The 21,443-nt window shown below is 45.5% G+C and overlaps 1 protein-coding gene across 2 annotated transcripts in view; it reads left to right on the forward strand.

Annotated features, from left to right (window-relative positions):
- The first annotated feature begins 2,154 nt into the window (after nucleotides 1-2,154).
- The window catches only part of CISD2 (CDGSH iron sulfur domain 2), a 30,169-nt gene continuing 10,880 nt past the window's right edge, over nucleotides 2,155-21,443 (forward strand). Inside the window, exons 1-2 of one of the 2 annotated variants that reach the window (XM_040418227.1) lie at nucleotides 2,155-2,412; nucleotides 10,104-10,318. In XM_040418227.1, coding sequence (XP_040274161.1) covers nucleotides 2,232-2,412; nucleotides 10,104-10,318 — 396 coding nt within the window. In that variant the 5' untranslated portion in view covers nucleotides 2,155-2,231. The remainder of the gene's footprint in view (nucleotides 2,413-10,103; nucleotides 10,319-21,443) is intronic. The other variant, XM_040418228.1, reaches the window with a different exon arrangement.

The raw sequence follows: 21,443 nt of genomic DNA on the forward strand, positions 1-21,443 counted from the left end.
AATGGTATTTATTTGGCTACTTGTGCTGCCTGCAACATTCAATACGTGGGATGCACATCGAATAGTTGTCACGGCGGACGTGCACTCAGACTAACAGATAAACCACCAACCAGGCTCTAGGCGAGAGGCAGGGGAAGGGTCACCTCCTAGCTAATCCCTGACCTCTCTTCCTGCACTGCTCAGCCCACATGCAGACCTTGGTGGTAGGTATGATGTGTCCTCCTGCCTGGACTGAAACACCCTAAATTCCCTGAGATGGTGAAGAGGGGAAATAGGAGCAGCCTGCTCACACAGAACCTGGATGGGAGAGATGACACAAAACAATCAAACTTGAAACCACACTTATCTTTCTGAGCTGGAACAGACAACCTTCCTTCCAAGACCAAAGTGATTCCTATAATCCGCTCAGAGCACTGGGCTGGAGTGCTATTTAAACTAATGACCCCACCCAGTGCACCTGATGGGAGGCGGATCCAGCACGGCTCCAAAACAAAACACTAAACTCGTGCTGTTATTCTGGCCGACCTCCGCACATAGTCAGGGCGGGGCATGAGAATAGTAAAGGTGAGAATAAAGAAACCTGTGTCAGATGTTTCCAATCTCAAATTGGTGAACATCCCTATGCTATCTCGACATTTTAGGGACGTTCACCATGGGGATTTAACGGGCATAGAAAAAGTTTTTAGACCCCTGCGTGGTGGTGATATCAATAGATTACTCCTGAATAGGGAACCATTTTGGATTTTTTTCACTGAGTACTAGGAATCCGGAAGGTATGAATAATAGATACGATCTGATTTATGAAGATTGACTTTTTCCTGTTTTTTCTGTTGTGTTTGGTTAGTATTGTGTGTGTATTTTAATGGAGTCATCGGAGGCGGCACTGACCCAGAGCTGATCATTATTCGGCACCTGATTAGGAGCGCGTTTTTGGCAAGAAACGGTTTTTGAACCAAGGAATATGACAACACAACACACGTCATGATTAAGACGGTCAGTTGAAACGCGCAGACCTTTACCTGTCTGATCAGCCTATGGATTTTACGAAGAAGTAATAAGGGAATTGGATTTTATCCCGAGCCAGTTGCTGGAGTACTATTTTGATTACTTCCCGGTCCGGGGTCTGTGCGTGGTGAAGGAGGACGGTGGGTGAGCTGAAATCTTTTTACATTATGTGATATTTTTATAGACCAAAATACAAATACCAAAAATGAGCCCTCAAACAGCTCCACTATAAAAAAAAAATGTATGTAGGTGAGAATATGGCGATGAAAAGAAAAAAATATTTTATATAATATAATGTTTTTTTTCACCATTAAAACAAAATAAAAACTATATAAATGTGGTAGAGGTGCAGGGGCGGACTGGGAACTTAAAGTGGCCCTGGAAAAAATACTAATGTGACCGTTTTGTAGTTGGGTCCAAACTGATGGAAGGCAGGGCCAGGCCCAGTAATACCATATGGTGGCACATTATACCACCCCAACAGAGCCAAATACATCCCAAAAAAATCCACTGGCCGGCTGTGAGGAGGGCTCCGGCGGCCCCCTGGGAAATGTCCCTGGAAGATCTATGGGCAATCCGCCTCTGTATAGGCGTAATCATACTGACCCAGAGAATGAAGGGCACAGGTGAGTTTTACGGCGTAGTGAACACTATAGAGACAAAACCCGTAAAAGATTTTTTTACCCATTTCACCACATTTGGAATTATTATTTTTTCCCATCTTCCCACTACATCCCATGATGTCATTAGAAAGTACAACTTGGCCCGCAAAAAACAAGCCCTTTATGTGTGAATGGAAAATAAATAAATAAAATGTATGACTCTGGGGAAGGCATGGGGATGCCAAAACGGAAAATCACCGCGTCAGGAAGGGGTTAAACTAAAATTGCTGTGCCCAAAAACTGGCGCATTCACATCTCCTCTTAGCCATGTCCCCAGTCTCTAAAAACCATTTACAAAACTTTCTAGTTTTGGAATTTTCGGCCATTTCTGTACATTCTAGAGGAGGCACTGACACTACGTACATGGCTGACGGGTCGTCACAGGGCGCCATGTTGGCCGACACTGAATGAATAGGGAGTTCTATTTTCTGCGACTTTTACGTGTAGGAGTCGGCGCCAGGACGGTATTACTGCACCGAGCCCCTAGAGGGCGCAGCGTGGGGCGGGGAGAAGGAGGGACACTCTGGCAGGAAGAGATCAGTCCTCAGCTCTCCTGCAGACGACATGGTGCTGGAGATCATAGCCCGGGTGATCAAGGTGCAGCTTCCCGCCTATCTGAAGAAGCTGCCCGTGCCTGACAGCATCGCCGGCTTCATCCGGCTAACAGGTAACAATGCCCTGGGCCTGGGCCGGACTCGGCCACACATTACTGTTACACAGGCATTCACTTCTCAGTCTGCTAGAGGTAGGCGAACTATACTGCTGAGTAGATGTAGTTGGGCTGAGTTTGTCATTGGGCATTCTGTTCTGTAGCCTGAAGACAAAACTAGTTTTATTTCGGGCATCATGTACTCCCAATGACACGTTCAGCTCTGCTACATCAGTTTACTACCCCTCAGAACAGAGCGTGCAGAGTTTTCCCCCAGAACTGAAGTCGTGGGCGGGTATACTGGCATAGCTAATGCCCTGGGTGGTTTATGGCATATGAGAAGCCATTTAGGGTATGCTCATGCTTTGTCATGTGCTTCTGCTCACATGTTTTTTTCCGTGTGGATTTTGGCATGTAATCCACACGGAGCACACTCGCGATGATCGTTCGCGTCGCTGGATATTATTCTCCCCAGTACAGATTGCTGGGTCGTGACGGTTCCGTGAACTCCAGCAGGTCGCAGTCACGTCATGTTGCGGTACGACCCAGTTCACTTCCTACTTGCAGTGTAGCCCCCAGCCTTAGGCCTGGTTCACACGGAGTCCTCAATGACCTCATCAAGATACCAGGAATGTATTAGGAAACCTTCTTTATTCTAATAGTCTCATGTGACATCACTAACCTGCTGCGAGCGCCGCTGCCTTCCCAAATAGATGATTGATGGGGTTCCCAGAGGATAGATCATCTGTAAGGAAAAGGTAAAGAACCCCTTTAAATACTAGGCCATTGTCCCTTGGAATACGTTCTCGGCATCTTGAAAGTGTTTTACAGCAGGAGTTGACGACTCCACAAAAGGGTTGTGCCTTATTCACAGGGTGGGGAATAAGTAACTGATGAGTGGGGGTCTGAGCGCTGGGGCACCCACCCATCCTATCTCTGTCCAGGCTAAGCATGCGCCCTGCCGCTCCATTCATTCTGCCGGCCAAGTCCAGTGCAGTCCCATAGAGAATGAATGAGCTGTAGGGCGCATGCTCGACATGCCACTCTATCCTGATGGGGGAACGGGACCCCCGTGATTGTGGCGGTCCTAGCAGTCAAACCCCCACTGATCAGTTATTTATCCTCTGTACTGTGGATAAAGGGGATAACGGAAGTTTGGTTATTAAAGTATGTATGGGCACAGCTGCCATTTACACTGCCCCTTAGTGGGTTTTGGGCACCGCATTTTACACCATCTTCTTGTCACCTGTTCTGACATTAAATGAGGTGCCGTCCTTTATTCCTCTTTTTCCCTTTCACCCTCCATGACGGCATACCCTGAGAGGACCCGCCTCCAACCAGGTAGGGACAGGAAGAATACATTTCCTCAGTGACTTCCTGTCCCGCCAGGTGGGAGATGGATCATTCCTCATGGCACTTGCTCTAAGCCCGTTTCTGTTCTAAGGCAGGTAGAGGCGTTAAAGAGGACCTTTCACCAGAATAAAGTATCTAAACTGACTATACAGACGTGTAGAGCGGCGCCCAGGGATCCCCCTGCACTTACGGTTATCCCCGGGCGCCGCTCCGTTCTCCGGTTATAGCCTCCGGTATCTTCATAGTTAGGCTCCACCCAGGGGAACCTGCCGGCGTCTCATTCTCCCATGCTGTAGCGCTGGCCAATCGCAGCGCTCAGCTCATAGCCTGAGAGAAAAAAAACTCCCAGGCTGTGAGCTGTGCGATGCGATTGGCCAGCGCTACAGCCTAGGAGGGGGAGATGCCCACAGGACAAGGGAAGACCCGCCTACTATAACTTAGTGAGTAAAGGTACCGGAGCCTATACCGGGAGAACGGAGCGGCGCCCAGGGATAATAGTAAGTGCAGTGAGATCCCCGGGTGCCGCTCTCCATGTCTGTATACTTAGTTCACAATGTTTTTCAAGGTGAAAGGTCCTCTTTAAAGGGAACCTGTCACCTGGAATTTTGCAATAGAGCTGAGGACATAGGTTGCTAGATGGCTGCTAGCACATCCCCATAGCTCTGTGTGCTTTTATTGTGTCAAAAAAACGATTTGATACATATGCAAATTAACCTGAGATGAGTCCAGCGTGAAGGAGCCCAGCACCGCCCCGCATCCTCCAAATCTCCTTCTTACTCCCCGACGTCACAAAGATAGAGCGCTGCAATCTCTTCTTCAAAAAGGGCTGACTTTGGGGTTAGCTAAAAATACAATAAAGGTACAGGTTTCTGCCCTTTCGGTACTTTTTGAAGAAAATGTTGCCTCTGATCCTTGGGTAATTAGATTCTTTAGAGCAGTAGATGGAATGGCCCCAGTTTCTTCCCCGAAAGTTCCCTCATGGGATCTGAATATAGTCCTAGAGGCTCTGACGCAGCCTCCTTTTAAACCCCTTGAATCATCCAATATCAAACATCTTACCTATAAAATGATTTTACTAATAGCACTTACCACGGCCAGGAGAGTAAGCGAGTTACATGCTATTTCTAAAAATCCTCCCTTCACTACTATTCTAGAGGATAGTCATTATAGAACCTGACCCTTCCTTCATACCTAAAGTTTTGTGCTAATCCTAAAACCCCAAAAGAAGAATTTCATACATTGGATGAGACTATGTTTGTTACATTATCTCAGATTCACAGAGGGGTTGTCGAAAGTCTTCAGCCTTGTTTGTCCTCTTCTCTGGGCCAAATAAGGGTAAGAAGGCTACCAAAGGTACCTTGTCTAGATGGATCAGACTTGGTATATCTTAGGCCCCTTTCACACGGGCGAGTATTCCGCGCGGATGCGATGCGGGAGTTGAACGCATTGCACCCGCACTGAATACCGACCCATTCATTTCTATGGGGCAGTGCACATGAGCGGTCATTTTCACGCATCACTTGTGCGTTGCGTGAAAATCGCAGCAAGCTCTATATTCTGCGTTTTTCACGCAACGCAGGCCATATAGAAGTGAATGGGTTTGCGTGAAAATCGCAAGCCTCCGCAAGCAAGTGCGGATGCGGTGCGATTTTCACGCACGGTTGCTAGGAGACGATCGGGATGGAGACCCGAGCATTATTATTTTCCCTTATAACATGGTTATAAGGGAAAATAATAGCATTCTGAATACAGAATGCATAGTAAAATAGCGCTGGAGGGGTTGAAAATTTTTTTTAAAAAAATTTAACTCACCTTAATCCACTTGCTCTCACTGCCGGAATCTCGTCTGTCTCCTTCTTTGCTGAACAGGACCTGTGGTGACGTCACTCCGGTCATCACATGATCCATCAGCATGGTGAAAGATCATGTGATGTACCATGTGATGACCGGAGTGACATCACCACAGGTCCTGATGCCGGGCTGCGCGATCAAGTGGACTAAGGTGAGTTAAATTTTTTATTTTTATTTTTTTTAACCCCTCCAGCGCTATTTTACCATGCATTCTGTATTCAGAATGCTATTATTTTCCCTTATAACCAACGCACCCGCACATTTTACCGCAACGCCCGTCTGAAAGAGGCCTTAGGCTTACTTGGAGGCTGGTCTTTCTCCTCCAATCTCGGTGAAGGCTCATTCCACTCGTTCTGTATCCACCTTTGGTCATCTCTCTTTACCTTTTTCTGGCACTATCGTTTGGACCTCAACTCTTCCTCTGATCTGTCTTTTGGTAGAAAGGTCTTACAAGCGGTGATCCCTCCCTAAGGAAGGATGTTCTTCTCTAATTCTCTCTGTGTGGTGCTGTCCTGGGGGAAGGGAAAAATGATGATTACACTTACCGGTAATCGGATTTTCCAGACCCCACGACAGCACGATTCCTTATTCTCTCCCTGGGTTTTCTACTTCTTTCCTCTCATAGGCACGAAAAAAAGCTAATGCCCTGGGGGCAGATTCTCTGTCTCTCTCTCGTTGAAATCTTGGGCTGGTGATATCAGTTCCAAGATGAAATTATGTAGTTTACCGTTTCATGGAAAACTGATGTTTGGCCAAGATTTAGAAACTATTTTAGAGAAGGCCTCCGACTCAAAAAAGTCCTTCCCTAAGGATACAAATAAAAGGAAATTTCCCTTTCGAAGAGTTAAAAAGGGGATTCCTTTCAGGAAAAAAGATCTACTAAGGAAACACATTGGTCCAAAGGAAAAAATCAGAAGACTGGAAACAGAGGCTTCCTGTTTACCCCCCAAAAATACAGAATCTTCCAAACAATGACGCCAGGTGGGAGGAAGACTGAAGTTTTTCGTAAAAGAATGGGAAAACATCACAGTAAATCCTTGGGTATTAAATATTATTGCAAAAGTTTACGATATTACCTTTCGTGTTCCTCCTCCCTTAAACGTCTTCAGAGTAACCCCAATTCAGAGATCGGTCTTCTTACAAGAAAAAATGGAAGAGGGTATTCAGAATCTATTGGCTCAATCTGTATGTACAATCAGGGAGGCGATGAAGCTTACTGGGTTCTTTGACTTAGTGCATCCCAGCAGTAAAATGGGCACAGTTCCACACTCAGATTCTGCAACAGTGGATATTAGGGTGTTGGGACAGAAGTCAGGAATCATTAGAGGGGAAAGTTCAAATTCCCTTACTAGTAAATCAGTCCCTGCAGTGGTGGAAAAATACAGAACATCTGATGAGAGGGGTTCCATGGAATCCTGAACATTTGATTATTGTTACGACAGATGCAAGCCTTTGGGGATGGGGAGCGCACTGCTCTCCTCTCTCTTTCCAAGGCAAATGGTTCGACAGTCAGAGATCTCTCTCTTCAAATGAGAGGGAGTTGATGGCTGTCTGGGAAGCGATAAAGGCATTGTCTCATTACATAAAAGGAAAGGACATTCAAGTAAGGACGGACAACACAACAGTAGTTGCCTACCTAAATCTTTAAGGAGGAACAAGAAGTCTAGCTCTAAGCCAGTTAACAGAAAAAATATTTTCTTGGACGGAAGTTCACTTAAGATCCCTGTCAGCTATACATCTAAAAGGATCCCTAAACACTAAGGCGGTTTTCTTAAAGGGTTTCTGTCACCATATTTAACCCTATTAAGCTAGCTGACATTAGCGATGTGCTAATGTCAGCTAAACCTAACTAGCCTATTAGCCTATTCCTACTTTTATCTATGCCCCCGTTACACCAGAAAAAAAACTTTTGAAATATGCTAATTAGCCTCTAGGAGCAGGGGGGGGGGGGTGTTCCTGCTCCTAGAGGCTCCGTTCTCCCACCTTTTGTCGCCTTCCTCCAAGTTCTGATTGACAGGTCTAGGCATCGTTCACCTCCTTCTGCCAGCCCTGTGCCCTGGGGAAATCTTACGCCGTTCGGTATTCTGCGCAGGCGCGGTGAGGAAGCTGGCAGCCTGCGAGCGTCTTTCCCTCACAGCGCCTGCGCCAAATGCTGAACGGCGTGAGATTTCACCAGAGCACAGGGTTAAATATGGTGACAGAAACCCTTTACGCAGAACTTCTCTAAAATCAACAGAATAGAGCCTAGAAAAACTGTTTTTTTCTCCAAATCACAGAATTATGGGGAACTCCACAAGTGGATCTATTTGCTTCAGAAGCAAACGCAAAATTAAAAATGTTTGTTTTTTTCCCTGGACCCCTTCGATGGGAACATAGGTCACAAAAGTGGGATTTTCAACTGGCGTATGCCTTTCCCCCTCTTCAACTAATTCCCAGGGTTCTAAAAAAGATTTGGCTAGACAAGGCCCATGTTATTCTGATATCTCCTCTGTGGCCGAAAAAAACATGGTTCCCCCTTGCTGAAGATCCTGTCAGTTCAGAGCCCATGGATTCTTCCTTGGAAACAAAATCTATTGTCACAGGGTCCTATCTGTCATCCCAAAGTAGAAAGGTTACATCTGGCAGCATGGCACCTGAAAGGGTGATATTGAGGTCTAGGGGTTTATCAAATGCCATTATAAACACCATGACGGCCAGCAGGAAAGAAGTGAGTTCCAGAATTTACGCTTACGTTTGGAGGTGCTTCTTGTAGCTGGTGTGTTCAAGCTAGAATCTCTTCCCAGAAGTTTTTGGTTCAAGCAATTTTAGGATTCATGCAGTCAGGATTTGAGAAGGGATTACGTCCAAATACATTGAGGGTACACATATCGGCGTTAAGCAATGTATTTGATGAAAAAATTGTTGATCACCCATGGGTTATCCGTTTCTTGAAAGGGGCAAACAGGTTAAGACCTACTGTTTCTCCCTGGTACCTCAATTTGGTGCTATCTTTGAACCCTTGTCAGAAGCCTTTCTGAGGTATTTGTCTCTAAAGACCTTATTTTTGGTGCCAAAACCCTCAGCATGTAGAGTAAGCAGAATTCAAGCTCTAAAAATAGTGGAACCCTTCTGTATCGTGTTTTTCAGACTAGATAATTCATTTCTTCCCAAAGTTGTATCAAATCTCCACAGACAAGAGGAAATTATTGTCCCATCGTTTTGTTCAAACCCAAAAACAGTAGGGGAAGAGAAGTTCCACAGGTTAGATGTGTGTAGGGCTGTTCTACTCTATCTAGAAACCACAAAAAAACGTTCAGGAAAATGGACTACTTATTCGTCCAGTTCAGTGGAGCACATAAGGGGCATAAGGCCACAAATAACTCATTGTCTAGTTGGATAAAAATGGCCATCTCTGAATCATGCAAATCTGTAGGAATATCTCCACCAAAATCTTTTACAGCGCACTCTACAAGATCTGTTTCATCATCCTGGGTTGAGAAGGTGAGCGCTTCATTAGAACAAATATGCAGGGCAGCAACGTGGTCAAGCCCTCACACATTTATTAAACATTATAGAGTGGATACTAGGGCTAGCCAGGAGCTTGCCTTTGGTAGAAAGGTACTACAGGCCATAGTCCCTCCCTAAACAAGAAAAATCTGTGATATCTCAGGGTATGCCGTCATAAAAACCAAATTACTTACCGGTAATTCCCTTTTCATGAATCCTCCATGACTGTATGGATCACCCCACCCCCAAAAAAAAAGGATTGTAGATAGTTGGAGGCTGTCGGTCCAGAAAGACACCGAAGAAGAGTCATAGGAGGGTCAAATTTATTCTTCCTGTCCCTACCTGGTTGGAGTTGGGTCCTCTCTCAGGTTATGCCGTCATGGAGGATTCATGAAAAGGGAATTACCGGTAAGTAATTTGGTTTTCTCCAGCAAACAAAAGATTGTGCAATGTTAAAAAGGTTTACCTAACCATACCAGGGGTGTAAATGAAGCTCCCTGCTCCCCTAGTCACACGTGGCCTTAGTTTCTAGCTTTAAAAGGCTTATCCGATACTATAAACTGCCCCCACCATATGCCGGGCCCCTCACAGGGAGTATACTTACCCGCTCCCAATTCCTGTGCGCCGATGAAAACATCCGATGGCGGGGGGGGGGGGGGGGGGGGGACAGCCAATGACAGGTGGGGACGGGGATGAACCTCCCTAGCATCACCCGCAATGCTAGGGAGGCTCGTCCCTGTCCCGCCTGCCATTGGGAGCAAGGTAAGTATATTCCCTCTGAGGGGCCCGACATATGGAGGGGCAGTTTATAGTATTGGATAACCTCTTTAAAGTAGTTTTCCGGGAGTTTTATACTGATCTATCTTCTGTTTGATCAGTGGGGGTCCGACACTCTGGACACCTGCCGATCAGCTGTTTGAGAAGGCAGAGACGTACAGTAAGTACTCTTGGCCTCTGCTGGGGAGGTAGATTTGGCACTGAGCTTAGAGAAATGCCCAGACGTACTACATCCTTGTCTAGCGTCTTCCAGGTTTAGATTCGTTTTGGAGCATCGATGATCTTAATTGACATGTTTTCTATCCATATCTTGTCTTCAGTTTCAGAATGGCTGCGGCTACTGCCGTTCCTTGGGGTTCTCGCTCTGCTAGGCTACCTTGCAATTCGACCATTCCTACTGAAGAAGAAGCAGCAGAAGGACAGCTTGATCAACCTCAAAATCCAAAAGGAGAACCCAAAAGTGGTGAATGAAATTAATATTGAGGACCTACATATTGCCAAAGCTGCCTACTGTCGATGCTGGCGCTCTAAAACGGTATGCGTCATGAAATTATTCCTGCCACCTGATGGCAGTATCCCATGTAGACACAGTATACATGAAGTTTTATATTTCTTCCTGCATATAGTAGGGTTGCTACATCCTTACTAGAGTAGAAGGGTTGTGCTTGGACCGACAGAAGCTTAGGTTTGTAGGAGGAATAAAATGGGATTTGACTTATTCAGACGCCTGTCGGTTGCAATTGAGTGACGGAGCTTGATGTGTGGATTTCGTGGGGCACTAAGGGTCCATTCACATGTCTGTAGAATGGGTCCGGATGAGTTCCGCAACGTTGTGTAATGAATCCGGACCTATTCATTCTCTATGGGGCTGGAAGAGATGGGGACAGCACACTGTGCTGTCCGCATCCGCATTTCGGGAGCGTGGCCCCGAAATTCCGGTCCGCGGCTCCCGAAAAAAATATAACATGTTCTATTCTTGTTTGCAATAGCGGACAAGAATAGGCAGTTCTATGGGGGTGCCGGCCGGGTGTATTGCGGATCTGCAATACACTACGGACGTGTGAATGGACCCTTACAGTCTCATATCAGCTTATAGTATTGATAGTGTTAACAAAACTGTCTCATCAAGGCCTTGTAGTATTTCAATAATAACATAGTTGCATAGTTGATACGGTTGAAAAAAAGACATAAGTCCATCAAGTTCAACCAAGGGATAGGTGGGGATGCGAATCCCAGAAAGAAATGAAACTAAGATTTCTACACATTTTCATAAGCATTAAAGGGGTATTCCCATCACACACAATGGGGGCATATCGCTCCGATATGCCCCCGTTGTCTGATAGGTGTGGGTCCCACCTCTGGAGATGGGGCTTAAACGACTACTCGATTGAATTGAGTAATTCGACACAAAAAAATCCTCAATGCAAATTTGTTGCATCGAGGATTTGTTTGTGTCATGTGACCACGGAGCGGGAGTGAAGCGCTTGCTATTACTTACCGCTCCGTGGTGACCCGCTGGCCCATACCGCGCTGCACTTTCAGCACTGACACATCGTCAGGACATAGTGCGCGTATGCGTGCACTATGACCCGATGCTGTGTGACGTCAGGACGGCAGAGCAGCGCGCGGAGAAGAAGACGGAGGAGCTGTGGAGCGGCGCCCCTACAGGAAAGGTAAGTACTGGCACTTAGGGGGGGGCAAGCTGATGGCACTTGGGGGGGGGGGTTTGGCGGGGGTAAGCTGATGGCACTTGGGGGGCTGGGGAGAGCTGATGGCACTTGGGGGGCTGGGGAGAGCTAATGGCATTGGGGCTGATTGCACAGGGGGGTACGAGCTGATTGCACAGGGGGGAACGAAGGGTGTTGGAGAATGATGGCAGGGGGTCTGATGAGTTTTTATAAAGGAAAACAGTCTATTAATTCATTTTTTCTTATTAGTGTTCTCGATTAGTCGTAAAACTAATCGGTAGAATACTCGATTGCTAAAATAATCGTTTACTGCAGCTCTATCTGGGACCTGCACCTACAACAAGAACGGTGGTACCCGCACCTATCAGGCAGTGGGGGCATATCCTAGTGATATGCCCCCATTGTTTGTGATGGGAATACCCCTTTTTAATGTTCACTTTTAAGAATTCATCTAAACCCTTTTTAAAACTGTCCACTGCTCTGACCACGTCCTGGGGAAGTCTATTCCACAGATTCGCAGTTCTTACAGTAAAGAAGCTTTGCCGCTTTTGGAGACTGAACTTTTTCTTCTCCAGTCGGAGGCAGTGCCGCTTGTCTTTTGAGGGCATTTTACATGGAACAGTGTTTCACCGTATTTTTTTGTATGGCCCAGTTATATATTTGTATAGGTTAATCATGTCCCCCATTAGACGTCTCTTCTTAAAGGGAACCTGTCACCAGTTTTATGGTGTCCTAACTAAGGGCAACATAAATGACTGATTCTCTTAGAGAAAGTGACCCAGCATTTTGCTAATTGACCCAGTCAATCTGCCAACATCTTGTATTGAAAAGCTCCAGCTGATAATGATGAGTCATGAATATTTATGAGCTCCTGACTCTCCCCGCCTACCTGCTGCTGATTGACAGTTATTTTCCATATGAACCAGCAGCAGGTGGGCAGGGGAGTGGCTATAGCTCTGAATTAAAAAAAACGCTGGACTCAATGACATCACCCTGGACTCAAATCAGCTCATTAGCATGTGGCATCTTTGTGTGTATATTATGAGGTAACCATCTGTCACACCAGTAAGTGTGCCATCTAAGGCACTTTTTAGTAGTTAATGCAGGGCTCCAGATGGCGACCAAAATGGTCGCCAATGCGACTTAGAATTGCAAAATGGCGACAAGACTTTGTAGTCTTGTCGCCATTTGCGCCTAGAGCCTCCGCTGCTCTGCCGCTTTAAGAAGAACGGCATTTCATACAGCAGGCAGGCGGCAATCCAATAACAGAGCTCCGCACAGTATAGAGCTCTGTTATTAGAGAGGAGGCTGCTGATTGGTCAGTATCAGTGTGCTGCTGTACCATTGGCTGCTCCTCTCACACCCCCATTCTCCCGCGCTGAACACAGCAGCAGCTTCAGAGTCATGAAGACAGGGAGCCGCTCCATAGAACAGAGGTTAGCTTGAGAAGCCACAGACTGTCACAGTCACCCCTGCGCTGCCGCTGATAAAGGCTAATCCTTATCGTCTTTACAACCCTGATAACACTCAGGGGGCCGCTGCTGGTGCTCCGTGTGAGCTCCCTGCCTGGGCTCACAAACATTCTTAATAAGGGAATAAAAGGGTTAATAGGAGCCGCTGGTCAAGACACTAAAAAGCCAGTGAACCATATCTCTTTCAATAGTCCATGCTTAGTAGGAGGAGAGGTTATCTCCTGGAGGTTATCTCCTCCTCCTAAGACTTTTGAAAGAGATATGGTTCACTGGCTTTTTAGTGTCTTGACCAGCGCGGGGCTCCTATTAACCCTTTACATACTTAACATTAGCAAGTGGTGAGATGACTGATGATCACCTCACCACTTGCTAATGGCTGCTGCTGCCCAGTATTCCCCCTGCCTACCTAACTTTCTCTGCACATCTCCTATTTTATGCTAAAGTGGGGGGGAACCTTTTCTGGTGTGAGCCTGATAAGTGTGATTGTGACCAGTTCCATCAGTTGGCGCACGTGCAGCGGTATGAGGGAGCACTCTGCCATTTGTACAGCCTACGATGCGGAGATGCCACCACGCTGGGGAGGCTCAGGTGTGGCTGGCAGTGAAGGTGTTAAGGCTGCCGGTCGTTAAAGTAACGTTAGGCTGATATAAGGGGCAGCCGCGCAGCCCACCTGCTCCTTGCAGGACTCTGATCATGCACCCGCCCTTCCCAAACTATGGGCCCACTTACCGGCTACAGCCCCCCTACTACAAACCCAAGGGGCCCTACTGGAAGCCTCCCTACAAGGGGGCCCATGAAGTCTGCCCTTCTCTTTAACTGCCTGGATAACTACCGGATATGGGCTCAGCTGTAGGCCTTGCTCAGCCAGCTGGGGCCGGAGCTGGGGCTGAGCCGCACTTACACCAAAGTAGTAGGGGTTCAGGTGAACCCCAGAGTGGACGCGTCTGTTCAGTGTTCACTGGGGCCCCGTACGCTGAAGAGCTGCAAGGGATGGGCCCTACTGTGCCATGCCACACCTGGGCAGCATGCCGGACTGCATAACGTCACCCCAGTCCGCTTTCCCCGCACTGTAGCCAGACAAGTCTTTTATTTTTTATTATAATTATATGTATTTTACATTTGGCGACTAAAAAATTCATTTGGCTCCTAAATTTTTCAGATTAGGAGCCAATGGCTCCTTGAGATTTTTTTTTGTCTGGAGCCCTGTAATGATTGTATATAATTAGTTAGATTATAATCAAATATCCACATGACAGGTTCCCTTTAAGACTAAATAAATTCAATTATTTTGATCTTTTTTTCATAGACCCATAGACTTTTTCCAGCTGTAGTGCGTCCTTTTTATGGACTGGTGCCCAGAACTGAACTGCATATTCCAGATGATATTACATCCCTGCCTCACGAGTCCATGCCTCATTTAATGCATGACAATATCCTGGTGGCCTCATGCACACAGCCGTCGTGCGGCTGTTCCGTGCATTGGGGACCGCAATATTAAAGAATGCTATTTTCCCTTATAACTGTTATAAGGGAAAATAATAGCATTCTTTAATATAGAATGCTTAGTACAAGGTCAATTGAGGGTTAAAAAATTAATTAACTCGCCTCCTCCAATTAATCGCGTAGCTGCCGGTCTCCTGTTCTTTCTTCAGGACTGTCAAAGGACCTGTGGTGACGTCACTGAGCTCATCACATGGTCGAATCACATGGTCCATCAACACGGTGATGGACCATGTGATGTGACGTCACCATAGGTCCTTTAGCCGGCAGCTCATGATTAAAGAAGTAAGAAGAGATCGGCAACTACGCGATCAAGAGGAGGAGGTGAGTTAATTTTTTTCAATTTTTATTAACCCTCAATTGACCTTCTAAGCATTCTGTATTAAAGAATGCTATTATTTTCCCTTATAACCATGTTTATAAGGGAAAATAATACAGTGAATAGACTGTCATCTTAGCAACCATGCGTGAAAATCGCACCGCATCCGCACTTGCTTGATGTGATGCGTGAAAATCACCGCTCACGTGCACAGCCCCATAGAAGTGAATGGGTCCGGATTCAGTGCGGGTGCAATGCGTTCACCTCACGCATTGCACCCGCTCGGAAATCTCGCCCGTGTGAACCCAGCCTAATTCATCTGGACCCGGAGCTTTGTTCATTTACCATATTTTACGCCCTAGAGACGCATCGGCCCATAAGACACACCTAAGTTTTTGAGGAGGAAAATAAGAAAAAAAATATTTTTAACCAAAAGGTGTGCTTTTGGTGGGTTTGAACTAATGGCTGTCTGTGCATGACACTATTATGGGGGATCTGTGGATGTTGCACTGTTATGGGGTGGGGGATCTGTGGATGGCACTGTTATGGGGGGAGCTGTGGATGGCACTGTTATGGGGGGGAGCTGTGGATGGCATTATGATGATGGTGGGGGGGGGAAATCTGTGGATGGCATTATGATGGGGTAGTGGATCTGTGGATGACACTGCTATATGTGTCATCCACAGATCCCCCCCCCCCCCCCCCATAACAGTCCCATCCACAAATCCCCCCCCCCCCCCCCCCAATCATAATGCTATCCACAGACCCCCTGTTCCCCCTATCCCCATCATTATCCCATCCACAGATCCCTAAGGAGGGTCTGTAGTAGGTGGGGAGAGCGTCGGGTACTGGACTCTGGCCCGCTGCTCAGTATGTAGTATATACGTAGTGTTAATAATCATATCTAAACTGCGCTCCCCATGTGTACCTTACTTACCGGTACACGTCACGCTCCTGTAGTAAGCACTAGCAGCTAGCAGGCAGGTCGGGCGGCCGTAACTCACTGAGGTCACGTGCCTGCTCCGCCTACTTCATTCATAAAGTAGGCGGAGCAGGCACGTGACCTCCGTGAGTTACGGCCAACCGGCCTGCCTGCTAGCTGCTAGTGCTTACTACAGGAGCGTGACGTGTACTGATAAGTACGGTACACATGGGGAAGCACAGTTTAGATATGATTATTAACACTACGTATACAGTACATACTGAGCAGCGGGCCAGAGTACAGTGCCTGCACAGCCCTGCCGCTCTCCCCGCCTACTACAGACCCTCCTCACTAATACATCGCAGTCTGCGATGCTGCAGCATCGCAGACTGCGATGTAAATTGCCAGCATTCGCCCCATAAGACACAAGGGCACTTTTCCCCCACTTTTGGGGGGGGGGAAAGTGCGTCTTATGGGGCGAAAAATACGGTACCTTATTTAACTTATCTTGGACCATATCTACAGTTAGTACATCCAGTAATATACTCAATTGGCTAACAGCCCCAGCACCACAGATATCAGCTCCTTTCTCTTCTTTTGTATCTACAGAGCTAAAAAAAAAAAAAAAAACATTTAGTAACTCTGCCTTTTCCTTATCTTCAGTGCTTACCCTCATTTACCATTATTTAGGGGATCTACCTGCTCAGACCTTGGTTTTTTAGCATTTATATATTTAAAGAATTTTTGGGATTTGTTTTGCTCTCTTCTGCCACCTGCTGTTCGTTTTGTATTTTTGCAAATTTTATCAGATTTTATTAAGCCCTTTGTAAACTTCAAACGCTACAGCTGACCCCTCAGATTTGTATTTTTAAATGCCCTTTTTTTGTCTTTTATTGCCCTTTTTACAGTTGCTGTAAGCCATGGGAGGTTTAATTTTAGCCGTTTATAGTTACCTAGAGGAATAAAAAATTTTGTGCAATTCTTCAATGTGGATTTAAAGCTCTCCCATTTATCCTCAGTATTATTATGCGACAGTAGCTGCTCCCAGTCTATGCCCTGAAATGCTGCCCTCAACCCAGAGAAATTGGCCTTTTTCAAATTCTGTGTCTTTGCTCTGCCTGACAGAGTTTTCTTTTTATAGTTTAGGGGGAATATAATTATATTGTGGTCACTATTACTTAGTGTTTCTCGAACAGTAACATTTCTAACAAGCTCTGCATCATTAGAAATTACCAGATCCAACAGAGCATCGCCCCTAGTGGGAGCTTCTTCAAACTGGCCCATAAAGTGATCCTGCAACAAGTTGAGGAATCTTCTCCCCTTTGCGGTTGAGGCAGAATCATGACCCCAGTCAATGTCTGGGAAGTTAAAATCTCCCATTATGACCACTGTACCAGCCTGTGCAGCCCGCTCTATTTGGTTATACAGTTGCGTTTATATCTCCTCTGTGATGTTAGGGGGTCTATAGATTACACCAAGTATTATTTTTTCAGTGTTTATATCCCTTTGAACTTCCACCCATAAGTTTTCCACATCCTCACTATCCGCACCCACAATTGCCTCTTTCACACTTGACTTCAGATCACTCCTCACATACTGGCACACGCCACCGCCTTTTCTATTGACCTTGTCTTTCCTAAATAGTTTAAAACCCTTAATATTTACAGCCCAGTCATGTGAAGAGTCCAGCCATGTCTCAGCCACACCAACTACATCTATGTGTTCTTCTAGTACCATAGCCTCCAGCTCCCCCATTTTGCTAGACTTCTGGCATTTGTGAAAATACATTTTAAATTACTATTACCTGTAAAGCGAATATCCGGGATTTTTTGGGTTACCTGTATGTAACAGGTTCTTGTTACCAGCAGTTCTATTTTTCATAAGTGTATAGTTCTGCCCGGTCTTCTCCCTAATTTCCTCGCTAACCCCAGCCCCCACTAAATCTCCACTGTCCCCTTCCACATCCCTCTCTCTATTTATACTATCTACCCCCTTATTAGTATGATCCCCCACCCTCCCCCAGATCCTAGTTTAATAGCTCCTCCAGCCATCTAACCATTTCCCCCCCCCCCAGGGCAGTTGCACCCTCCCCATTAAGGTGCAGCCCGTCCCTACTGTAGAGCCTGTAACCGACAGAGAAGTCTGTAGAGATGGCTGCAGAGATTTTGACGTTTCCCACCAGACTACAGAATGCTGTTTATTGCAGCCTGCATTCTGTCAGTGAAGCGCAGCCTGTTCCAAAAAAGAAAATGGACACTGTCCCATTTTCGTCCTGACGTGTGTAATCAGTGGCATTTTTTTTAACTTTATTCTTTTGATACTTTGACATCGAGCACTTTACGCATATCTAGGATCCTCACAACTGCGGCAAGCTGTACAATATATTGATAACATAAAAATGTATACATTTTAGCAGATTTTTTTTTTCTGTGTTCCCTAAAACCAAAAAATTAGCATAAATGAAATGCTATTGTATATTTCCAAAGAGATGACACCTACGTTAACTGGATTGTCTACGGCGGAAAATCTTTAGAGCAGTGTGGGCTCCTGTTCTGGCTTCTCAGGTATGTTGTAAAGCGACCAGTGGGGAACCAGTTAACATTGGAGTGGGAGTGGAGGGGATCTGTGAGGGTATTGATTCTTTTTTTTTTTTTTTTTTTACCTAATATTTTTCCGCTAGACGATCTCTTTAATGTAAAGAACAAGTTGAAAGCATGGGCAGTGCTTTCATGGCACCCCCCACATATTCTGGTACTTCATCATGATACACCTATTTCTTGTGGGGTTAAAAGCAATCCGTGTGTGGCCAGTGATACTGGAGGTCACATTCTCTCCTCTCTGAATTCTGCAAACAGTTTTTTTTTTTTGTGCAGAAAGTTCTAATTCAAAAATTTTAGAAGTACTCTGGTCCTTTTTTTAATCATTGGACATCTATTGGTCATTGTATCATCTTTTTTTTTTCTCCCCCCCCCCCCTCCCCCCTTCCCTATCCTGGAATAAATTCCAAGTTTTCTCCCTATCCATTGGGTCACGTGATTAAACGGTGACCCCCTTCCCCCCCCCCTCCTTGTGGAATCTCCTGGGTGTATTTTTTTCTATAGTCAGAAGGGATCACCATCTCCTGGCATAACCTAATTCTGTCTGCCTCCAAGTGCTCATTAGTTCCTTGCCGCTTCTCACCCCAATAAGTAGTTCTCTTTTCCGTACCTCTTCTTCTCACCAACTTCACCAAGCAAATCTGAGCCCTTTCTTGGGGAGAAAGAGAATAGAAACTGCTCCTAAGACAGCTGATGACCCAAAAACCGAGCATGATGCTGTTCTAATAGGTGACACCATCAATAGGGAATAGATGGTATCGGTGCTTTACACTGCTGTATTGGAAGAAGGAAAACCGGAGTAGTTTAACTTCCTCAAATAACAGCAGCATACCATTGAGCCTGCATAATATTGCAGCGTCATCATGACCACAGTATCAGAATGCACTAATGCCATTAACCCCTTAACAAAATGGCATTGTTGTGTTTTTTTTTTTACATTTTTGTGTCACACTGTTCCAAGAGCCATAACGTTTTAATTTTTCCATCCACGTCGCAGCATGAGGGCTTGTTTTTTGCAAGAGGAGATTTATTTTTCAATGGCACAATTTTTAGATTAGATATAATGTACTGAAAAAAAACTCACCAGTATTTTTTCAGTTCTGTTTTCAGCAGTTTTTTTCTTTTTGCAATAGTTTGTTTCTCTGGGTCAATACAATTACGGGAACAACAAGAATTTTTTTTTTAAATTGTATTTGTCTCGCCATATTCTTAAAGCCATAACTTTATTTTGTCATCGACGGAGCTATGTGAGGGGCATTCATTAGCTTTTGAAAGCCCTACCCCAAGAGGTAGAAATGGTAGCATTTGAAATGGGCTAGATGCTTGTCCAATGGCAAATTACATTGATGGTTATAATTAACCTATCAGTTAATAATTTATAACTGATCTGAGACATTGAATTTGATGGGCCAGTGTCTTTTTCTTTTTTTTTTTTTTTTTTTTTTTTCCTCCCAACCTCTCTAACTACGTTATTATTGGTACCATGTTGAGCTACAGAAAATGTTTGGCCACTTTCTGGAGTTTTTGTATGCTGTGTCTACCATCTATATACACTGCTCAAAAAAAATATAGGGAACACAAAAATAACACATCCTAGATCTGAATTAATTAAATATTCTTCTGAAATACTTTGTTCTTTACATGGTTGAATGTGCTGACAACAAAATCACACACAAATAAAAAAATGGAAATCAAATTTTTCAACCCATGGAGGTCTGGATTTGGAGTCACACTCAAAATTAAAGTGGGAAAACACACTACAGGCTGATCCAACTTTGATGTAATGTCCTTAAAACAAGTCAAAATGAGGCTCAGTAGTGTCTGTGGCCTCCACGTGCCTGTATGACCTCCTGATGAGGTGGCGGACGGTCTCGTGAGGCATCTCCTCCCAGACCTGGACTAAAGCATCTGCCAACTCCTGGACAGTCTGTTGTGGATAGAGCGGTCATGCTGGAGGATGTTGCAGGCAGCAGAACGTTCTCCACGGCGTCTCCAGACTCTGTCACGTCTGTCACATGTGCTCAGTGTGAACCTGCTTTCATCTGTGAAGAGCACAGGGCGCCAGTGGCGAATTTGCCAATTTTGGTGTTCTCTGGCAAATGCCAAACGTCCTGCACGGTGTTGGGCTGTAAGCACAACCCCCACCTGTGGACGTCGGGCCCTCATATCACCCTCATGGAGACTGTTTCTGACCGTTTGAGCAGACACATGCACATTTGTGGCCTGCTGGAGGTCATTTTGCAGGGCTCTGGCAGTGCTCCTCCTGTTCCTCCTTGCACAAAGGCGGAGGTAGCGGTCCTGCTGCTGGGTTGTTGCCCTCCTACGGCCTCCTCCACGTCTCCTGATGTACTGGCCTGTCTACTGGTAGCGCCTCCATGCTCTGGACACTACGCTGACAGACACAGCAAACCTTCTTGCCACAGCTCGCATTGATGTGCCATCCTGGATAAGCTGCACTACCTGAGCCACTTGTGTGGGTTGTAGACTCCGTCTCATGCTACCACTAGAGTGAAAGCACCGCCAGCATTCAAAAGTGACCAAAACATCAGCCAGGAAGCATAGGAACTGAGAAGTGGTCTGTGGTCACCACCTGCAGAACCACTCCTTTATTGGGGGTGTCTTGCTAATTGCCTATAATTTCCACCTGTTGTCTATCCCATTTGCACAACAGCATGTGAAATTGATTGTCACTCAGTGTTGCTTCCTAAGTGGACAGTTTGATTTCACAGAAGTGTGATTGACTTGGAGTTACATTGTGTTGTTTAAGTGTTCCCTTTATTTTTTTGAGCAGTGTGTATATGTGTGTGTGTGTATATATATATATATATATATATATATATATATATATATATATATATATATAATTATACTCACCTAAAGAATTATTAGGAACACCTGTTCTATTTCTCATTAATGCAATTATCTAGTCAACCAATCACATGTCAGTTGCTTCAATGCATTTAGGGGTGTGGTCCTGGTCAAGACAATCTCCTGAACGCCAAACTGAATGTCAGAATGGGAAAGAAAGGTGATTTAAGCAATTTTGAGCGTGGCATGGTTGTTGGTGCCAGACGGGCCAGTCTGAGTATTTCACAATCTGCTCAGTTACTGGGATTTTCACGCACAACCATTTCTAGGGTTTACAAAGAATGGTGTGAAAAA

The sequence above is a fragment of the Bufo bufo genome, chromosome 2, assembly GCF_905171765.1.
Source record: "Bufo bufo chromosome 2, aBufBuf1.1, whole genome shotgun sequence".
NCBI classification, from domain to species: domain Eukaryota; kingdom Metazoa; phylum Chordata; class Amphibia; order Anura; family Bufonidae; genus Bufo; species Bufo bufo.